The sequence below is a fragment of the Saimiri boliviensis genome, chromosome 15 (genome assembly GCF_048565385.1).
Source record: "Saimiri boliviensis isolate mSaiBol1 chromosome 15, mSaiBol1.pri, whole genome shotgun sequence".
Taxonomy (NCBI): Eukaryota; Metazoa; Chordata; class Mammalia; order Primates; family Cebidae; genus Saimiri; species Saimiri boliviensis.
The window spans coordinates 53,751,469-53,774,671 of record NC_133463.1 but is presented as its reverse complement, the minus strand read 5'-3'; the positions used below and the strand labels follow the sequence as shown (position 1 = coordinate 53,774,671).

The following is a 23,203-nucleotide window of genomic DNA, read 5'->3' as shown; positions in this document are numbered from 1 at the left end:
AAAAAACAGTATCAATGTTTATCCATCTTATTGTATACTATCAAAAGTGGATAAAATGTAATTTTAAATAAATTATACATATTGCTTCTGAAGTTTATCTCTGTCTCAATTATTTAGAGGTCTTTTAAATTTTATATAACTAAAAAGCAAAACTTTTTAAAGTCATTAAAGATAAAATATTATTGATTACCATTGGTAATTTGGGGTCACTGTTTCCCAATATGTTAAGAGTGGAAAACAAAATGAGAAAATACATATTTTGGTCAAAAGGACATTTAAATAAACTACAAAGTAAACTCAATTGTTTCTTTTCTTTAACATAAAATAATGATAACAGTAAAAGTAATAAGGCAATAATAATGGCTGATATATTACAAGAACTTACAAGAATTAAAAACCAAAATCATGTGTTTTGAAATATCACTGTCTCTTTGAAATATGGGTGACAGTACAACATCTGTGACTCAGAGGAAAGAAAATCACTCAGTCCCTCAGTCCCATCTTAAAATCCCATATCTTTCAGAACGGAACAATGAGAACACGTGGACATAGGGAGGGGAACACACACTGAGGCCTGTAGGTGGGGGGCAGGGGAAGGGGAAGGGATGTAACACATCAGGAAAAATAGCTAATGCATGCTGGGCTTAATACCTAGATGATGGGCTGATAGGTGCAGCAAACCACTATGGCACACGTTTACTATGTAACAAACCTGCACATCCTGTATATGTATCCTGAAACTTAAAATAAAATAAAATTAAAAATAAAAAAACATCTTGATTCACTTCAGATCTTGCACTATGGCCATTTGATAGTGCTGCTTCTATATAATGTCAGTGTCTTTGTTGATTTTGTATCTCTTTTCTCTAAAATTTCAATGATCAGTTAATTATTTAGGTCATAATTACTAGACCTGGGAATTCCAATGGCAACTTGAAGTAGGCCCAGAAATATTCCTTAAAAATTTAATAATATAATCATGTTAAAATTTCTTTAAAATAGGTATTAACATTTTATCCTATTTTATTTTCTAAAATAATTTTATACTAACTACTTTTTCCTCATAATCAACCATCCTTATGGCCATCCTTACTATCTTACCACTTCTAATAACCAGTCACCTTACCTCTCCACAAGATCAATTTAAGTTTTACTCCCACATTTACCTTCTCATTATCACTTATATCATTGAATCTATCATTATTATCCCCCCTCTGATATTTCCTCTTGATTGTCATGGCACCATTTCAGATTATATATGGCAAAATCATCTGTCAATAACTATTCTGTGTATAACTTTCCATGATTAGCTCCCCAGTCTCCTAGGAAACTAATGTTAGTTTCCCCTTAGAATCCTTCTCTAGATAGCGGTATTCAATCTTTCTCTTACTATAGATTCCTCCATCTATATCAGTGCTCTATATTCTGTGTAGTTAAACCACCATTGCTTGCCTCTCTCTTCTTGACTACCTTCTCTAATCAATTCAAAAATATCTCTCTTACACACCACTACAATATTCTCTCTGAGGGATTATCTACTTTTTCCCTAGAATAACGATAATTAAATTCTGTTTGTATAATTTATCTTCTTAATTCATCCACAAGTTTGGATTGCCATCTTCCAGAAAACATTATCACAGTGCTGAGCTACAACAAAGAGTTGGAATAAAATGCAATACTTATCCCAGAATAACATGCCCATGGTAAGTACACTAGACTTCTTTCCTCCATTAATTCACTGACTTATTATGTGCCAAAAACACAGAAATCTACAGTAGTTGAGATGAATTAAACAGATCTAATCAATTAGTAATAATAAATTTTTAAGAGTACTAGACTGAAGGTCTAAAGAATCCAGTTTGGCACAAAAACATGAGTGGTTAATTCACATGAGAGACCCAAAGTAAGAATCATAAAGGAGATGTGTGAAGGATGTGATTCACAGGCCAAAACTGAAGCAGAGAGATCAATTAGAAGACTGGCCTTAGTCTAGGTGAGAGAAGATAAGAACCTAAAAAAGACAGCATCAGTAGTTTACATAGATAGAGAGGAAATGAAAAAATCAAAAAAAATTTGGCAAAGGAAAGAAACTTGAAATGATCCCTACCTTTCTGGTTTAAATGACAAAGTAGATAGTAGGGCCAATTAAAACGCTGAAAACTATAGGAAGTATAGATCTGGGGCTTCTTCTAGCAATAGGAAATACATAGAAAGTCTGTTTGGACTAAGTGAGATTCAGCAATATTCTAATATAGTTACTTGGACCGCAAAGGACTTAAAAACAGAAGACATTTGGCCGGGCGTGGTGGCTCATGCCTGTAAACCCAGCACTTTGGGAGGCTGAGGTGGGCAGATCACCTGAGATTAGAAGTTTGAGACTAGCTGCCAATGTGGCAAAACCTTGTTTCTACTAAAAATTAAAAAATTAGCTGAGCATGGTGGTTGGTAGCTATAATCCCAACTACTCAGGAGCCTGAGGCAAAAGAATCGCTTGAAACCATGAGGTGGAAGTTGCAATGAGCCAAGATCATACCACTGCACTCCAGCCTGAGCAACAGAGTGATACTCCATCAAAAAAAAAAAAAGAAAGAAAAGAAAAAGAAAAAAGAAAAAAATCCAATGTCCTATTTAATGAATTTTAACTTAAAATAAGTATTATTACTACACTTTTATTTTAACTTCAAAAAACATTTTTTCATTGTTCATTTACTTCTTGCTTATGATTGAAATTAAAGTTTTATGTTAGGAATCCTTGAAAAGAAACTGGATAAGGTTTTAACTGGGTATTCCATTTTAAAGGGATAAGGAAATTAATGACCAATGTCTAGCCCATCTTACATGTCTTCCCTGCATTCCATTTCCTTTGTGTTCCTGTATCTACAGTCTGTTTTACCATCCTGCAGTTGTGGTGATATCATGAATTTTTCATATCTTAAACTGTTGTATAGTCTCCTATTATGATTAGAATTCATTGTAGATGCTATTATTAATCTTCCTTATATATACCAAAGGAAATCTATTTAACTTGGCACTCACCTTATCTACTGATAAGAAGCTTAACTACTGACGAGCACATCATGTGCTAAGCAGTATCCTTGACACCAAGAGATTAGCAGTAAGTGGACATCAGAAGCAGCTTTCAAATGTAGATATACCAATAACCAAGTATACTTGCCTTTGCCATATATCCAGAGAGCTACAAGTATTTTTTTCTCTAATCTAAAATAAATCTCTAAAACCATACACTTCTCACACATTTTTAAATTAACGTTTACGTTTTGACCCAGGCATGGTGGCTCATGCCTGTAATCCCAGCACTTTGGGAGGCCAAGGCAGGAGGATTGTTTGAGCCCAGGGGTTTGAGACTATCCTAGGCAAGTTGGTAAGACCCTATCTCTACAAAAAAAAAAAAATTAAAAATTAAATGGGTAAGGTGGCATGCACCTGTAGTCCCAGCTACTCAGGAGGCTCAAGCAGGAGGATCCCTTGAGCCCAGGAGTTCAAGGCTCCAGTGAGTTGTGATTGTGTCACTGCATTCTAACCTGAGTGACAGAGTAAGACCACATCTCTACAAAACAAAAATTGAAAATTAAAATAAAATAAAGTTTAAATGGTTAGGATGCATCTTCAGATATGTTATGTATTGTACATGTACATTTTAAAAGTGAAATAAATATATATACATATATATGTATATATATTTCAGATGGGGTCTGGCTTTGTTGTCAAGGCTGGAGTGCAGTGGCAGATCTTGGCTTACTCCAACCTCCACCTCCCAGGCTCAAGAGATCCTCCCACTCCTGCCTTCCAAGTAGCTGGGACCACAGGCACTCACCACCATGCCTGGCTAATTTTTTGTATTTTTGGCAGAGATGAGGTTTCACCATGTTGCCCAGGCTGATCTCAAACTCCCGCTCAAGTGATCCACCCCACCTTGGCCTCCGAAAGTGCTGTGATTACAGGCTTGAGCCACCTCACCTGCCTGATATATTTTCATCAGATCTTGGAACTGCATATTTAGCTTATATGTGGAATATATATGGAAAATGTCTACTATACAACTCATTTGGCAAACCACTCTACAGTGTCAAACCATCAAATCTGGCTTTCTATCAAAAAGAGTCCAACTTCATTTTTAAATTAAAATAGCTATTAGAGTGATTCACAAATGGCAATCTCACATCCAAATTATAATTCTAAAAACAACAGATGAGGCAACAGAATCTCCCCAAAAGTCTGTTGGCTGAATCAAATAAGGTGTTATCCCCTTCTATATTTCTTACAAACCCTCTCATTGTTTTGCTTCTGAACTCTCCCCAAGGACAATGTATTCTGAAATTGTCACTTTGTGTGGGGCTCCAGAGACTTCTACACCAAAAGCCAATGTACTATATAAAAATAGATTCAGAATAGGTAAGGTTGAGGAATGAACCTTTCTTTTGAAAAATAGAACAATTGTAAAAGTGAGTTGAAAAAGAAAGATTCACAAAACAGAAAGTGTTCTCAGGTAGATCAGTTTAAAGAATATGCAATAAAATCTTTGCCCTTGAAATTATTGACACCACTTATTCCCAAAAAGCATTCCTTCCACATTAGTGATCTTACTTTCAAGACTACTGTAATATATTTCAGAATATAAAGAACTCGTAAACTCACCCAGAGATTGCTGAAGAGAAACAACCCCCAAATTGCAACTTATACCAATATATTTCAAAGAACTTGCTTAAGAATCACATTCTAAAACTAAAATTAATTTTTTTAATTGCTTTCCTTTATAACCATTATAAACATGTCATTATGCTTCAAATCTATTTATAAAGTGAAAAATTCAGGTTACATTTTAAGTTAAACAGTATAATTATGAAAAATATGTTATTTATTATTTTCAAAATTAGTGATTAAGCAGGTAGTAATCTATTTTTCTTACAAAAAGGAAAAAAAAAGTTAAAGTTGCCACACTTTGATGCTTAAAACAATCCTCACTGTAAATTAATGTCTTTCTAATATCACCATGCAATATTACAAAATAATTGTTTCTTTATAAAGTCATTACTTTTTCACTTGACTAAATATATGGCTTTTATTTATTAAAAGCGTTTCTTAAAAGGAAATAAACAGAGCCAATATTTCATAAAATCTTATTGTGTTGGTACTTCCATATGTCCTACCCTTCATTTATTCTCTATATCCTAAATGTACCTCAAGACAATTAATTAAATGTTAAGGACGGCTCCACATGAAAGAGCCTCAAAATTAAAACTAAAGGTTATGTGATTGTGTTCTCTTAAAAGATTACTAAGAGAATTTTTAAATAGCTTTGTAATTAAATTGTAAGCTATGTAATATTTGTGTTCTCATTATTCTATTTCATAAGCTTAGTAAGACCAACTTTCACTAAGATTAATCCTTTTGGGCTATGATAAATCAAAAAAATACCTTTAGTATCTGTTGAGAACAAAAGCCTTCTACATAAGGCAACTAAGCATGATAATCAAATTAGAAAAAAAAATAAATTGTCTTTTTATTTAGAATATAGACAAAATTTATACATGACAAGTCTTCTTGCTTAAATAAAAATGAGAAAAGCTAATGAAATGAATCCAGGGATGTCTTGCTTGAGCTAAAATCTAGATTATATGTTATTATCTTTACAAATCCTTAGCTTTAAGGAGAATATGAGACAAGTTGGGAGCATTGCCTCTGGCTCCATCCTTCTTCCATAAACCATCCTCATCAGGCTAACCCTCAACATATAAAGAGACTTGGAGTTGATATAGAAAGCTGCACAGAGACAGAACTCAAGAGAATTCCAGTGGGTTTCTTCAGGTCTTCAGTTCACTAATGATCGCTGAACATGCATGTGAGAAAAATACTCAAGGGAATAAGGTAAAAAAGAAGAACATCTAAAAGGATTAAAAAGAATAATAGTTGTTCCTACCAGCAAGACTGGAAAAACTCATAATTCATGGGATATGGGATATTGGTTAAAGACGCAGTCTTTCCTCCATAGAGGAGAATAATTAGTGCTAAACTGAGCATTGCTCCAAATACACCTAACAAATTAACTATATCTGAAAGTTCAAGAACTGTTATAGAAACACAAAAACAGCCAACATCCAACAATGTAAAATATACAACATCTGTCAACCAACCTAAGATACCACACATGAAAGAAGTGCCAAAAAAACAAAAAAAAAAAACAAAAAAACCCATATACCATAATGAGAGTAATCAAATCAAAACTAATCAAAACTAACCCAGACTCAAGGTGGGTTAGAATTAGCAAAAGAGGATATCAAAACAGTAATCATAATTGTATTCTATATGTTTTAAAAGTTACATAGAGCATAGAATATATCTTGTTAAGTCTCAAATTGAAATTCTAGTCATAAAAACTACAATGTCTGGGATTATTAAAAAATACACTGAATTCTATAAAAAGCAGATTTGACATTGCAGAAGAAAAAACCAGTAAACTTGAATGCATAACAATATAAAGAATACAAAATAAAACTTAGAGAAAAAAATTAAATTAAGATTATAGGAAAGAACATAAGTGAGCTGTAGGACAACTTCAAGCTGCCTAATATATAGGGAATAGGAGTTCTTGAAGCTGTCTAGAGAAAGGAAGAAACAGTAAAAATATTTGAAAAATCATTATCAAAAGTCCTCCAGGCCCTTTGAAAACTATAAAGACCCAAACAACTCAACAAACCTCAAACAAACATCATGTGAGAGATCACAATATCTAGTTTTACCATAATAACAGGAACAGATGCATTGAAGAGAATGAAAAGAACAGCTCTGTCTACACCACTCTTAATCCTAGAGAGCACAGCCAGAAGAAAGAATATATGCTTAGAGTGGAACACTAACACCAGGCAGAATTCCACAAGTGCTGATAAAAACAAACAAGGTCAGACTACAAAGACTGGAACAAATGCTTAATTTGTCAATGCCTAGGCATCAACAAACATACACAAGCATCAAGAATATTCAGGAAAATATGACCTCACCAAATATACTAAATAAGTTCCCAGTAATCAACCTGGAGTGATAGAGATATGTAAATACTTAAGCAAGGAATTCAAAATAACTATTTTGGGGATGCTCAATAAACTTCAAGAAATCACAGAGAAGGAATTCAGATATTTCTCAGAAAAAAACAGCAGCATGGAAACTGGACTCATGAAACACACAACCAAACAAATCCTGGAGCTGGAAACATCAATGATTAATTTAAAATGCATTAGTATGTCTCAGTATGGAATTGATCAAGCAGAAGAATCAGTAACTCAAAGACAGACTATTTGAAAATGCACAAAGGATAAAAAAGAAAAATGAAAGACATGAAGTATACTTACACGTTCTAGAAAAATAGGCTAAAAGGGACAAATATATGAGTTATTGGCTGTACAGAGGAGGCTGACAAAGAGATTGGGTAAAAACTGTATTTGAAAAAATAATAAAAAAAACTTTCCAAACCTAGAGAAAGATAGATATCCAGGTACAAGAAGGTTAAAGAATACCAAGCAGATTCAACTCAAATATGACTACTCCAAGACATATAATAATCAAACGGTCAAATATCAAGAACAAAGAAAGGATCTTAAAAGTAGCAAGAGAAAAGAAGCAAATAACATATAAAGAAACCAATACATCTTGCAGCAGACATAGCAGCAGAAACTGTATAGGCCAAGAGGAAGTGAGGTGACATATTCAAAGTGCTGGTGGAAAAAATTTGCAGTAGAGAACTCTGTACTCAACACAGCAATCCTTCAAACATGAAGGAGAAAGGTTTTGAAACAAACAAACCCTGAGGGGTTTATTTCACTGATTAAATAAATTGAATGCCAAAAATAAAAGGAAAAGTATCCTAATTTCATGAATTGAAAGAATTACTACTGTTAAAATGTCAAAACTAACAAAAGTGATCTACAGATTCAATGCAGTATCTATTAAAATGCCAATGAGCCAAAATAAACAAATGGGATCTAATTAACAGACAAATGGGATCCAGAGTTTCTGTACAACAGAAATAACAATCATTAGAGTGAACCGGCAACCAATAGAATGGGAAACAATTTTTGCTATCTACCCATCTGACAAAGGGCACAGAAGAACTAAAACAGATTTACAAGGGAAAAAAAAAAAACATTCAAAAGTGGGCGAAGGATGTGAACAGACACTTTTCAAAAGAAGACATATATGGGGCCAACAAACATATGAAAAAAATGCTCATCATCACTGGTCATTAGAGAAATGCAAATCAAAACCACATTGAGATACCATCTCATGCCAGTTAGAATAGCCATCATCAAAAAATCTGGAGACAACAGATGCTGGAGAGGACGTGGAGAAACAGGAACACTTTTATACTGTTGGTGGGAGTGCAAATTAGTTCAACCATTGTGGAAGACAGTGTGGTGATTCCTGAAGGATCTAGAAATAGAAATTCCATTTGATCCAGCCATCCAAAGGATTTTAAATCATTCTACTATAAAGACACATGTACATGTATGTTCACTGTGGCACTGTTTACAATAGCAAAGACCTGGAACCAACCCAAATGCCCATCGATGACAGACTGGACAAGGAAAATGTGGCACATATACACTGTAGAATATTATGCAGCCATACAAAACAATGAGTGCACGTTATTTGTAGGGACATGGATGAATCTGGAAACCATCATTCTCAGCAAACTGACACGAGAATAGAAAATCAAACACTGCATGTTCTCACTCATAGGTGGGTGTTGAACAATGAGAACACATGGACACAGGGAGGGGAGCATCACACTCTGGGGTCTGTTGGAGGGGAATAGGAGAAGGACAGTGGGGGAGGGAGGAGGTTGGGGAGGGATAACATGGGTAGAAATGCCAGATATAGGTGACAAGGGGATGGAGGCAGCAAACCACATTGCCATGTATGTACCTATGCAACAATCTTGCATGTTCTGTACATGTACCCAGAACCTGAAGTACAATTTAAAAAAAAAAAAGAAAAGAAGGAACAAATTTAAAAAAAAAAATACCAATGGCAAGCCAGGTGTGGTGGCTTACATCTGTAACTCCAGCATTTGGGGAGTCTAAACAGGTGGATCACTTGAGGTCAGGAGTTCAAGACCAGCCTAGCCAATATGGCAAAATCCTGCCTCTACTATGAATACAAAAATTAGCGAGGTATGGTGGTGCACACTATAGTTCCAGCTACTCAAAAAGCTGAGGCAAGAGGATCATTTATGCTCAGAGGATTGAGGCTGAAATGAGCCATGACTACTCCAATACACTCCAGCCTGGGTGACAAACTGAGATCTTGTCTCAAACAAACAAAACAAAAACCAAATGACATTCTTCACAAAACAGAAAAAAAAAAAAAAACAAACTAAAATTCTCATGGAACCAAAAAGATGCTAGATAGGCAAAGCAAGTCTTAGCCACAAGACACAAAAAAAAAAAATAGCTGAAGGCATCACATCACTTGACCTCAAAATATACTGTAAAGCTAGAGTAACCAAAACAGCATGGTACTAGTATAAAAAGATACATAGACCCAGGGGAAAGAACAGAGAATTCAGAAATACATCAATGCAACTGCAGCTATGTCATTTTTAACAAAGGCTCCAAGTATATCCACTGGGTAAAGGACTGTCTCTTTAATAAATGGTTCTGAGAAAATTAAATATCCATATGCAAAATGAAACTAGAACCCTGTCACTGTAAATAAAAATCAAATCAAAATAAAGACTTTAATCTAAGACCTGAAACTATGTCACTACTACTATTTAAAAAATCAAGCATTGGTCTGGGCAAGTATTTCTTGAATAAGATCTCAAAAACAGGCAACAAAAGCAAAAACTGACAAACGAAATTACATCAAGCTAAAAGATCATGCCCAGCAAAGGAAACAATCAACAGAGTGAAGAGATAGCCCACAGAACATAAGAAAATATTTACAAATTATCTGTCCAATAAGGGATTAATAACTGGAATATACAAAAACTCAGACAAGTCAATAGCAAAATAAAAATAATACAATGTAAAAACAGACAAAGGACCTAAATAGATATTTCTCAAAAGAAGACAAACAACAAAATATTCAACAGGTATATAAAAAAATGATCAACATTACTAATCATCAGACACATGCATATTAAAGCCACAATGTGATATCATCTCACTCTAATCAAAATCACAATTATCACAATTATGCAAAAGAAAATAACAAACGTTGACAAGGATGCAAAAAAATGTGAACACTCATACACGCTTGATAGGAATGTAAATTAGTAGAGCCACTATGGAGAAGAGTAGGGAGATTCCTCAAAAAAAAACAAAAAACAAAAGTAGAACCACCATATGATACAGCAATTTCTCTACCAGTTATGTATCCATAAGAAAGGAAATAAATATATTGAAAAGATACATATACTCCCCTGTTTACTGCAGCATGTTCACAATAGCCAAGATATAGAATCACCCTAAGTGACCATTAACAGATGAAAGAATTTTTAAATTGTTAACAGAGAAATTTTGAAGTATATAACAATATGTGGATTTGTCTATTTCTTCTTGCAATTCTATTAGTTTTAGTTTTATGTATTTTTAGGCTCTGTTTTTAAGGACATAAATATTAACATTGTTATACCTTCTAATTTAACAGATGCTTTTATCATTATTAAGTGATAATCTTTATTTTTGGCAATATTTGTGGCTCTGAAATTCACTTGGTCTAATAAACATAGAGACCAGGTGGTAATATTTTTTCTCTGAAATTCCCTTGGTCTAATAAATATATAGACCAAGTGCTCTCTCTCTCTCACTGTCTCTGTGTATATGTGTATATATATATACATATATTTATTACATATAATATATAATACATATATATTTATTATGTATATATTTATTATGTATATAATAAATATTATATACATAAATATATATAATTATTTTTATATATTGAATATATGTAAATATATATTTAAAAATATATATATATTTGAACATACATAAATAAATAAATATACATATTTGAATATATATATACACACACACACACACACATATATGTGATTCCCATTCTATTGAGTTAGGCATTAACATATCTTCTTCTATTCTTTTACCTAAAATTTATTTGTGTCTTATATTTGAAGTACTTTTCTTATAGCCAGCATAGAGTTGGATCTTGCTGTATATCCAACTTGACAATCTCTTCCTTTTAATTGCATGTTTAGAAAATTTACATTTACTGTGATTATTGATATGGCTTCATTTGATTGCATCATCTTGCTTTTTGATTTTGTCTTATCTGTTCTTTGTTTTTTCTTTCTTAGCCTTTTTTTTTGAGATTACTCAAGTATTTTATGATTCACATTTTCTCCTTTGTTGGCTCAATAGCTGCAACTGTTTTGTTATTTTATTAAGTTATTCAAGATTTGTAGAATATATATTTAAATTATTGTTGTCAACTTTCAACTGATAAGAAACTTACAATAATGTACTTCTATTTCTCCTCTTTGGATTCTATGTTTCAGGTGTCATATTTTACTTTTCTTCATTTTATAAACCCCACAATACATTATTATTCTTTTTGTATAAAACATTTATCTTCAAAGAATTTTTTTTTTAATTGCATTTTAGGTTTTGGGGTACATGTGAAGAACAAGCAAGATTGTTGCATAGGTACACACATGGCAGTGTGGTTTCCTGCCTTCCGTCCCCTCACCTTTATCTGTCATTTCTCCCCATGCTATCTCTTCCCACCTCCCCACCCCCCCATTCCGCCCCCATTTCCCCCCAACGGATCCCAGTGTGTAGTGCTCCCCTCCCTGTGTCCACGTGTTCTCATTGTTCAACACCCGCCTATGAATGAGAACATGTGGTGTTTGATTTTTCTGCTCTTGTGTCAGTTTGCTGAGAATGATGGTTTCCAGGTTCATCCATGTCCCTACAAAGGACGTGAACTCATCGTTTTTGATGGCTGCATAATATTCCATGGTGTATAGGTACCACATTTTCCCTATCCAGTCCATCATTGTTGGGCATTTGGGTTGGTTCCAGGTCTTTGCTATTGTAAACAGTGCTGCAATGAACATTCGCGTGCATGTGCAGAAAGCAGAAACAGGACCCCTTCCTGACACCTTACACCAAAATTAACTCCAGATGGATTAAAGACTTAAACATCAGACCTAACACCATAAAAACCCTAGAAGAAAATCTAGGCAAAACCATTCAGGACATAGGCGTAGGCAAGGACTTCATGACCAAAACGCCTAAAGCAATGGCAACAAAAGCCAAAATAGACAAATGGGACCTAATCAAACTCCACAGCTTCTGCACGGCAAAAGAAACAGTCAGTAGAGTGAATCAGCCACCAACAGAATGGGAAAAAATTTTTGCAGTCTACCCATTTGACAAGGGGCTGATATCCAGAATTTACAAAGAACTAAAACAGATCTACAAGAAAAAAACAAACAAGCCCATTCAAAAATGGGTGAAGGATATGAACAGATACTTTACAAAAGAAGACATACAGGAGGCCAACAAACATGAAAAAATGCTCATTATCACTGGTCATTAGAGAAATGCAAATCAAAACCACATTGAGATACCATCTCACACCAGTTAGAATGGCGATCATTAAAAAATCTGGAGACAACAGATGCTGGAGAGGATGTGGAGAAATAGGAACACTTTTACACTGTTGGTGGGAATGTAAATTAATTCAACCATTGTGGAAGACAGTGTGGCGATTCCTCAATGACCTAAAAATAGAAATCCCATTTGACCCAGCAATCCCATTACTGGGTATATATCCAAAGAATTTCAAATATTAAATAATTTATGAAAAGATCTATATTCTCATAGTTATTTCTGGCAGTATTTATTTCTTTTTGTAGATCTATAATCATATTTGGTATTATATTTTGTCCGTCTTAAGTATTTCCTTCAGTACTTCTTTAAGGGCAAGTCTGCTGGTGATGAATGCTTTCAATTTTTTCATGCTAAAAATTTGTGTTCATTTTTTAAAAAGATATTTTTGCTCCTTGTGGAATTCCTGATTGACAGTTTTTATCTTTCGGTATGTTTAAATTTTAAAAAATTATGGATACATAATATTTAATAGTTGTACATATTAATGTCATATATGTGATAATGCTAACGGTCATACAATATGTAGTGATTAAATCTGGATAATTGAGATATCTGTCACAGCAAACATTGACCATTTCTTTGTGTTGGGAACATTCCAAATCTTTTCTCCCAGCTATTTTGAAATATACAGTGAATTATTGTTAACCACAGTCTCCTTGCTGTAACTGAGCACTGAACTTGTTTTTTCTATCTAACTATATTTTTGTACCCATTAACCAACCCCTTTATTCCCTTTTCCTCCTACCCTTCCCAGCCTCCAGTAATTACCATTCTGTTTACTACCTGCATGAGATCATTTTTTTTCTTTTTTCTTTTCTTTTTTTTGCTCCCACATATGAGTGAAAACGTGGTATTTGTCTTTCCATGCCTGGCTTATTTCACTTAACCTAATGACCTCCATTTCCATCCATGTGGCTGCAAATGACAGATATTTATTCTTTTTTAGGGTTGAATAATATTCCATTGTGTATATACACAACATTTTAAAATCATTTCATCTGTTGATGGTCACTTAGGGTGATTCCATATCTTGCCTATTATTAATATGCTGCAACAAACGGGAGTACAGGTATCTCTTTGGTATGTTCATTTCCTTTCTTTCTGGTACTATATCTGGTAATGGAATTACTAGATCATATGGTGGTTCTATTTTGAGATTCTTAGGTTTGTTTTGTTTTGTTTTGTTTTGTTTTGTTTTTTGAGGAATCTCCATACTCTTCTCCATAGCTGCTCTACTAATTTACATTCTTACCAACAGTGAAGAAAGTAGATAAATGCAAACTCTAAACAATTTACTGACACAAACATTTTGTTTGAGATGGAGTCTCACTCTGCCGCACAGGCTGGAGTACAGTGGCACGATCTCAGCTCACTGCAACCTCTGCCTCCTGGGTCCAAGAGATTCTCCTGCTTCAGCCTCCTGAGTAGCTGGAACTACAGGCACATGCCACCACGCTGGCTAATTTTTGTATTTTTTAGTAGAGACAGGGTTTCACCATATTGGCCAGGCTGGTCTCAAACTCCTGACCTCATGATACATCCTCCTTGGCTCCCAAAGTGAGGGAATTACAGGAGTGAGCTATGGAGATGGACCCAAAGTTTTTTTCTTTTTCTTTTTTGAGACAGAGTTTCTCTCTGTCACTCAGAGTGGCGTGCAGTGGCACAATTATGGCTCACTGCAGCCTTGACCTCTCTGGCTAAGGTCATCCTCCCACCTCTCCCTCCTGAGAAGCTAGGACTATAGGGGCTCACCACCATGCCTGGCTAATTTTTGTGGCTTTTTTTAATATATATACATATAAAGAAAGGGTTTCACCATGTTGCCCAGGCTGGGCTAGAATTCCTGGGCTAAAGTGATCTGCCTGCCTTAGCCTCCCAAAGTTATAAGATTACAGGTGTAAGCCACCACGCCTGGTCACAAACATTTTTTTTTTCTTTTTTTGAGATGGAGTTTCGCTCTTGTTACCCAGGCTGGAGTGCAATGGCGCGATCTCGGCTCACCGCAACGTCCGCCTCCTGGGTTCAGGCAATTCTCCTGCCTCAGCCTCCTGAGTAGCTGGGATTACAGGCACGTGCCACCATGCCCAGCTAATTTTTCGTATTTTTAGTAGAGACGGGGTTTCACCATGTTGACCAGGACGGTCTCGATCTGTTGACTTCGTGATCCACCCGCCTCGGCCTCCCAAAGTGCTGGGATTACAGGCATGAGCCACCGCACCCGGCCACAAACATTTTTATATATTGTTTTTGCTAATTACAACGAAGCATTCTTTGGGTTAAATTAACATACTCTGTAACATGAATAGATAAACTATAAAAACCCAGTGTAAGTACAAAATAATTCCTTAATATTTCTTCTTTAAATTCTGTCATCTAATGTTTAGTTTATTACATTACATAAGTTAAAACAAGAACAAAGGAATGTAGCTTCAATTGTGAAGCAGAGGAATACAGCTATACAATTATGAAACAGAAACGTAAAGCTAGAAAGGGCCTCTTGCAAAAGAAAAGTAAATAAGCCAAAAAAGAGATCTATGAAGTTTGTAGAAGTATGTGAAGTATGAAGAAAGCTGTATCAAAACTTTGATATTAATCAGTTGTGTGGCTTTAAGAACAAACTTTAGTTTTTCTGATCTGAATTTTCTGTATCTATAAAATAAAGGAGTGAGGCTGGTTGATTCCAAAATTATCTTCATCTTTGAAAGTCTAAGATGCTATTATTCAAAACAAAATCGCAAGCTAACTGGCATGAAACAATAAGACCTTTATAATGCCATGACAAAATTTAAAACCACAATTTTATCTAAAATGAAGATAATATAGTTTTATTCTTTGGTTATTCTGAATATCAATTTCAGTCATCTTTATTCACAATAAGCTTAAGTAAAAGAGAATTGTAATTTTCATTTCTGTACCTTGTTTGAGCGTAATGACACTCGGCCTCCACAACGAGCACAGAACTTTGTTTGGCAATATGAACAGTTATGGCCACATCCATCAGCAAATTTTGTTTTGTGGCAGATTCCACAGGTTGGGGCATCACCCTTCTGTTCTTGCTGTTGCTGTGATTCTTCTCCCATCTTCTTTACCTGCTCCTTATACATTTCAAACTGCTGATGCAGTTTTCTGCAGAGAAAACAGATAAGAAAAATATTGGTTTACTAATGGTCTCTAAAGAAAAAATCATCACAATTTATAGACACAGTTTTATAACCAAAGAGTATACCAGATAATAAAAAGAATGAAATTTTAATTTTCTGATGATAAAATAACACCTTTCATGGCACATTATTTGTAAAAGTGTTGCAACTAGTTTCGAGTTTTGTTTTTTGTTCTTTTTTTTGAGATGAAGTCTCACTCCTCTGTTGCCCAGGCTGAAGTGCAACAGCGGCACAATCTTGGCCTACTGCATTGTCTGCCTCCCAAGTTCAAGCGATTCTCCCACCTCAGCCTCCCAAATAGCTGGCACTACAGGTACACACCACTGTGCCAGCTAATTTTTATATTTTTAATAGAGACAGAGTTTTGCCATGTTGGCCAGGCTGGTCTCAAACTCCTGACCTCAAGGGATTCGCCTGCTTCACCCTCCCAAGTGCTGAGATTACAGGCATGAGCCACCATGCCTGGCCTCCACCTTCTAATACACATATTAAATAACCAGTCAATATAATACATGTTTATGGAAATATTTCTTGAAATTATAATTCTAAATTTCTATCTACCAATTGCTGTATATTTTCAATCATATGCACTAAAATAGTTTCAATATTAATTTTTTACCATTTAACTTCAGAAATATAGAAAGCTAATTTGACTTACACAGTGAAGCCAAGGCCTATGAACTTCAAATCATTGAGACAAAGTCTCAATCAGAGTGATCTGAAGAATCCAAAGAGAGAAAAAAAAAAAAACACTAGATAGATGCTCTAGTTAAATGGAAGAAAATTCTAGAATGAAAAACATGCTATTAAAAATGAAGAATTCCTTCATTTTGGGGGCTCCTGAGTAGACTTGAAAGAGCTGAGGAAAATATCAATAACCTTAAAAATTAGTCAATAAAAATTATCCAAACTAAATAAAAAGAATAAAAATAAGTGGTGAATATAAACAAAAGTGCATCCCCCAGAGTTAACCCAACCTACTATATGTATAATCGTTCACAGAAAAATAATAGAAATGGAGGAAATATTTGAAGGGATAATGACCAACAATTTTCCAAAACTAATGAAAGACACCAAATTAAACACAAGAACCTCAGAGAATCCCTTGAAGTACAAATGTCAAATCAAATACCAAATACAAAGATATGACCCTATTTTGCCTTCATAGTGAAACTGCTAAAAACCAAAGATAAAGAAAAAACTTTGAAAGTGGCCAAAGAAAATACACATTGTGTAGTGAGACCCAATGGTAAGAATTACAGAAGATTACACTTGAGAAACCATGCAAGCTGAAAAGCTTTGGTGTGATATCTAAAAGTACTGAAAGAGGAAAAACAAAACAAAACAAAAAAGTCAACCCAGCATCTCATGCACAGTAAAACTGGGCTTCAGAAAATAAAAATTATAAAAATAAATAAAGTTTAAAAAATAAAAAATTTTTTAGATGAATACATATTGAAGAAATTCATTGGCAGTAGACCATCACTGAAAGGAACTTAAAGGAAGTTCTTGAAACAGAAAGAGTATGATACTCCTTGGAAGTACCATATGGAAAGAGAGACCTAGACAAAGAAATAAATGCTTATATTAAAAATAAAATGTGTCTCAAAAACTTAAGAAAATAGAAAGTTAAACCCAAAGAAAACAGAAAATAAATAAAAGCAATTAGAACAGAAATCAATGAAACCAAATGCTGGTTTTATTTAAAAAAATCAGTGGAGACTGACATAAGCAAGTTAAGGGAATAGGACTTTCCAACATTTGTCCCTCAACAGAAACATCAATTTGAACAACTTTCCACATGCGAAAACACCTTCACAAAACCTGAGGAAACCAGGTGGGAGATTATAGCAACTGAGTGTGGCAAAAAAAGTAAAAGGTACACTGAACAGGGTAAAGATAGTTTTACATTTCCTGCTCATCCTTCCCCAACCTCAGAAAGCATAGCATAAAGAGAGATACTCATTGCTAGGGGAAAAAAGAGAGAACAGAACACTCAACTCTGCCTTGAACTCTAATACCAGGCAATTGTTTACTGTTTCACCAATAAAATGCAGTCCTAAGCAGACCCCCACAGTCACAGACATCAGGATTGTACATACAGACTGAGCCTCCAGGCCCACTCCAAGGCCTCAACAAATGCCACATCCCCAGGCTCCACACCTGACCACCAGACTTGGTCTTTGGGCCTGCCCAATCTCCAGGATAACCCCAGGCTTCTATAATACCCTCAGTGCCAGGCCGGCCCCCATGACCCCAGGAACCAGGCATACCCCAGCATCAGGCCAGCCCCTGCAGCTCAATCATCAGGCTAGCACCCTCAAAAACAGCCTCCACACCAGCCTCTGTAGATATAGGCTCTAGCCCCACCTAGCACCAAACCAGCCCCTGTAGCCCAAGCCTCCAAGCCCTGGCATCAGGTGAGATCCCACAGCTCTAGGTTCCAGGCCTGCCCAGTGGACATGGTCTACATGCAATCTCCAGGCATCCTACAGACCAGGACAGCCCCAGCAGTACTGGGCTCCTGAATACTCCCATTACTGTATTGGCTCACATGGCCCCACATTACAAGGCATGGCCCCACATTACAAGGCACGTCCCAGCACAGGACAAGTGCCTAAAGCCCTAGTCATCAAGCCAGCACAAAAAGACCCAGCCTCCAGGATGGCACCTACAGATACAATGTCCAGGCCCATTCAACACAAAACCAGCCCCTGCAGCCCTAGCCTCCAGGATTCCTTCAGGTTTCAGACCAGTTCAGTACAACAGAGGCCCATACTACTGCAAGCATTGGCCCAAAACAGCAACAGGTTAGCATCCTGGTTTAAGATAAGAGGTCAGAACATGCAAAAACAGAATCTAGGCATACTCAATGCCATGCTGGTCCCTGAGGCCCCACCTCCAGGCCAGGCCCTGCAAAGCCACACTCCAGCAGACCCACAGACCAATACTGTGACAGCAGAACCCAGTGCCAAGCCAAATCACATGGAAAGAATCTCCAAATTTGCTCTTGCAGACACAAGAACAAGTTCCACGCTAAAAGGCTTGGGCTCCAGGACCAACCAAGCACCAGGTCAAGTCCCATGGACTCAAGGTCCATCACAATGCACCTGTGCACCAACCCTATCCCAACACCTAGCCAGCCCCTCCTGACACAAGCTCAAGATCAACTTCAATGCCAGGTCAGCTTCTGTGGACCCAAGCTTAAGGCCAGTTCCCACAGTAACAGGTTTGAGGACAAAGCCTACAGACCAAATTAATTGGTCCACACAGAGGTTCCAGGATCAAAGCTCAACCTAATGAACCCAGGGGCCAGGGGAACATAACCTGCTGACCCAGTTACCAGTTCAGTCTGCCCAAGAATTCCAGTAACAAGCCCACCTAGCAACCATGCCAAACAGCTTGGCCCAGAATCACCACATGGGCTGACTGGTGAAGATGTTTTCCAGACAAAGACAATCTAAACACACTGGAGTAAGTCCCTACTTCTTACATGCACAGACATCAACAGAAGGTAAGAACAATCATGAAAACCCAAGGATATATAACACCATCAAAAGAGGAAGTATAAGATAGTGGAAGAGAAGCCTCCATTAATCATCCTCCTCATAGAAACACCTCCACACAAAAGAATCACTGTCATAAGAACCAATAATCAAATGAGCAATCACAGTACCTCGTTTTAACTTTACACATAAAAAAGAGGCACTGAAGAGGGTAGAAAAGACAGTCTTAAATTCTCAATGCCATCTCCTTCATCTGTAAGCAGCAGCCACAGGGTACAGGAAGAGAATCTGTGATCTTACGGAAGGGAGAGTATAGTAATTGTGAGACTTTTCATTGAAACTCAGTGATAACCTGTCACAGTGGAAAGCAACACCAGGCAGAACTCAGCCACCCCTCATGGAGGGAGCATTTAGACCAGCCCTATACAGAAGGGACTTGCCCATCCCAGCACTATGAACCTGAATTCAGACAAAGGCAAGCTCCATCACCATAAGCTAAAGGGGTCTGGGGTCTTAAATAAACCTGAAAGGTAGTCTAGGCCACAGGACCACAATTCCTGGGAAATTCCTGATTCTATGCTGGGCTCAAAGCCAGCGGATATGGGGAGCATGCAACCCAGTGAGACACAAGCTGAGATGGCAAATGGAGTGCTCGCACCACACCCGCCCCCCAACCCCAGGTAGCACAGCTCACAGTTCTGAGACTCCATCCCTCACTTGGAAGAGTAAAAAGAACTTTGGCAACTTAGATACCATCTCAGCCACAGCAGAACATGATACCAGCCAGAGCTGTGAGGCCCCTAGCTCCCAGACAACACTTACAGACATATCCTGGGCCAGAAAGGAACCCACTGCCTTAAAGGAAAAAGCCCAGTCCTAGCAGGATTTATCACCTGCTGACTAAAAAGCTTTAGAGCTCTAAATAGTCAGCAGGAATGCCCAGGCAGTACTCAACATGGGCCTTGGGTGAGACTCACGGATGTGCTGGCTTCAACACATTCCCAGTTGTGGTGGCCATAGGAAAAGACTTCACTGCTTGTGGAAAAAAGAAAGAAGAGTGGGAAGAACTTTGTTTTACATCCTGGGTGCCAGCTCAGGCGCAGTAGAATACAGTATCAGGTAGATTCCTAAGGCTTCTGACTGCAGACCCTGGCTCTGAAATACCATTTCTGAGCCTGTCTGGGAAGGGGAGGCAACTCGCCCTTCTGAATAAAAGGTCAAAAGCCTGGCTGGTTTCAGCACCTGCTGATTGTAAAGCCCTTGATCCCTGAGCGAACACAGGTGGTACTCAGGCAGTGGTTGCTGTGAACCTTCAGTGAGGCACAAGGCTGGGTAACTTCAGGTCTGACCCAGCACAGTCTCATTGGTGGTGGCCACAGGGGTACTTGTGTCACTCTTCCCCAACCCCAGGCAGCCTCAAAGAGAGAGAGAGACAGAGAGAGAGAGAGAGAGAGAGAGAGAGAGAGAGAGAGAGAGAGAGAGAGAGACTCCATATTTTTGGGAGAAAATAAGGAAAGAGAACAGAGTCTCTGCCTAAGTAATCCAGCGAATTCTTCCAGATTTTACCCAAGACCTTATCCAAGGCAGTACCTCTATGAGTCTGCAACATTACTGGGATTGGCATGGGCCCTTGTGAAGATACAGCTACATTGATCAAAGACATAGATCACAATACCCAAGTCCCTTCAAATACCTGGAAAGCTTTACCAAGAAAGATGGGTACAAACAACCCCAGACTGGGAAAACTACAATAAATACTTTACTCTTTGATGCCCAGAAACCAAAGAACATCTATGCGCATCAAGACTATCCAGGAAAACGTGACCACACCAAACAAACTAAATAAGGTACTAGGGACCAATCCCAAACAGATAGAAATATGTGTCCTTTCAGACAGAGGAATTTAAAATAGCTGTTTTGTTCAAGACACCATGGAGAAGAAATTCAGAATCCTATCAGATAAATTTAACAAAGAGATTAAAATAATTTAAAAGAACCAAGCAGAAATTCTAGTCTTGAAAAACGCAACTGACATACTGAAGAATGCATGAGTCTCTTCATGGCAGAATTGATAAAGCAGAAGAAATAATTAGTGACCTTGAAGACAAGCTATTTGAAAATACATGGTCAGAAGAGGGGAAAAAAAAGAGTAAGAAACAAGTACACCTACAAGATCTAGAAAATAGCCTCAAAATGGCAAATCTAAGAGTTATTGGCCTTAAAGGTATAGACAGAGATAAGGGTAGAAAGTTTGTTCAAAAAAAAAAAAAAAAAGAAAAAAGATTCAGGTATAAATCTAACAAGATAGGAACAGGCTTCCTATGGCGAAAACTACAAAACATTGATAAGAGAATCAAGGGAGACCTAAATAATAGAAAAAATATACTGCATTACTCAATGGCAAGACTCAAATTGTTAAGATCACAATTCTCTTTGAAAAGATCTATTGAATCAATGTCATTCCCAATCAAAATCCCAGCATATTTTGTTTTATAAAAATTGACCAGCTAGCTCAAAAATTTCTTTTTAAAAAGATAAGAAGAAAGCTGAAAGACTCACAGTACCTGATTTGAAGACTATGAAAGCTGTAGTGACCAAGTAAACATGGTATTGACAAAGGATAAAGTTAGGTATCAATGGTTGCAATGATAAGTTCAGAAGTAGTACAATATTTAGTGATCATTAACACTTTTTACAAAGGTGCTGAAGTAATTTGATGGAAAAAAATTGTCTCTTAAGCAATTAGAAATTTATATGTAAATCTAGTGATATCATTTGGATGTTTTATACCCTCTAAATCTTACTGAAATGTAATTTCCAGTGTTGGAGGTGGGGCCTGGTGGGAGGTGTCTGGGTCATGGCGGTGAATCCCTCATGAATGGCCTGGTGCTCTCCTCATGCTAATAGAGTGAGTTCTTGTTCTGCTAGTTCACAGGAGAAATAGTTGTTTTAAAAAGTCTAGGACCACTCCCTGCCCTTGCTCCCTCTCTTGCCATGTGACATGCCTGCTTCCCCTTTGCCTTCCACCATGAATGGAAGGTTTCTGAGGCCTCACCAGAAGCCACTGACAACACTTCATTTCTTGTGGAGTCTGCAGAACCATGAGCCAAATAAAACTCTTTTCTTTATAAATAATCCAGGTTTTTCTTCATAGCAATGTAAAACAGACTAACATAAATAGTAATTGAAAATCCATGTGTAAAAAACAAAAACCTCAACTTGCACCTCACACCTTATACAAAAATTAACTTAAAATGAATCACAAAACTAAATATAATGGCTAAAACTATAAAAATTCTAGAAGAAAACATTCAAAAATATCTTTGTGATCTTGGAATAAACAAAGATTTCTTAGATACGTTAAGAAAATACTTATTTAATAGAATATAAAAAATATGGGCAGGGTGCAGTGGCTCATGCCTGTAATCCCAGCACTTTGGGAGGCTGAGGCAGGCAGATCACCTAAGGTCAGGAGTTTGAGACCAGCCTGGCCAACATGGTAAAACCCCATCTCTACTAAAAAACACAAAAATTAGCCTGTCATGGTGGTGGGCGCCTGTAATTCCAGCTACTCAGGAGGCTGAGGCAAGAGAATTGCTTGAACTCAGGAGGTGGAGGTTGCAGTGAGACGAGATGGCAGCATTGCACTCCAGCCAGGGCAACATAGCAAGACTCCATCTCAAAAAAAAAAAAAAAAAAAAGTATGAACCAGAAAGTAGTCATGAACAATATATAAATGAGTAAGTATAGCTGTGTTCCAGTAAAGATTTATTTATGAGCACTGAAATTTGAATTTTATTTTGTTTTTACAATTACAAAATATCATAAATTTTAAAAAATTTAATCAACCATTTAAAAGTGTTAAAAATTATATTTA

At 36.6% G+C, this 23,203-nt stretch overlaps 1 protein-coding gene across 37 annotated transcripts in view; it reads right to left on the bottom strand.

Moving 5' to 3' along the window:
• RIMS2 (regulating synaptic membrane exocytosis 2) overlaps positions 1-23,203 on the bottom strand; it is a 730,833-nt gene that overhangs the window by 514,853 nt on the left and 192,777 nt on the right. For all 37 annotated transcript variants that reach the window (XM_074387016.1, XM_074387028.1, XM_074387027.1 and 34 more), the window contains one exon: positions 15,575-15,785. In XM_074387016.1, coding sequence (XP_074243117.1) covers positions 15,575-15,785 — 211 coding nt within the window. The remainder of the gene's footprint in view (positions 1-15,574; positions 15,786-23,203) is intronic.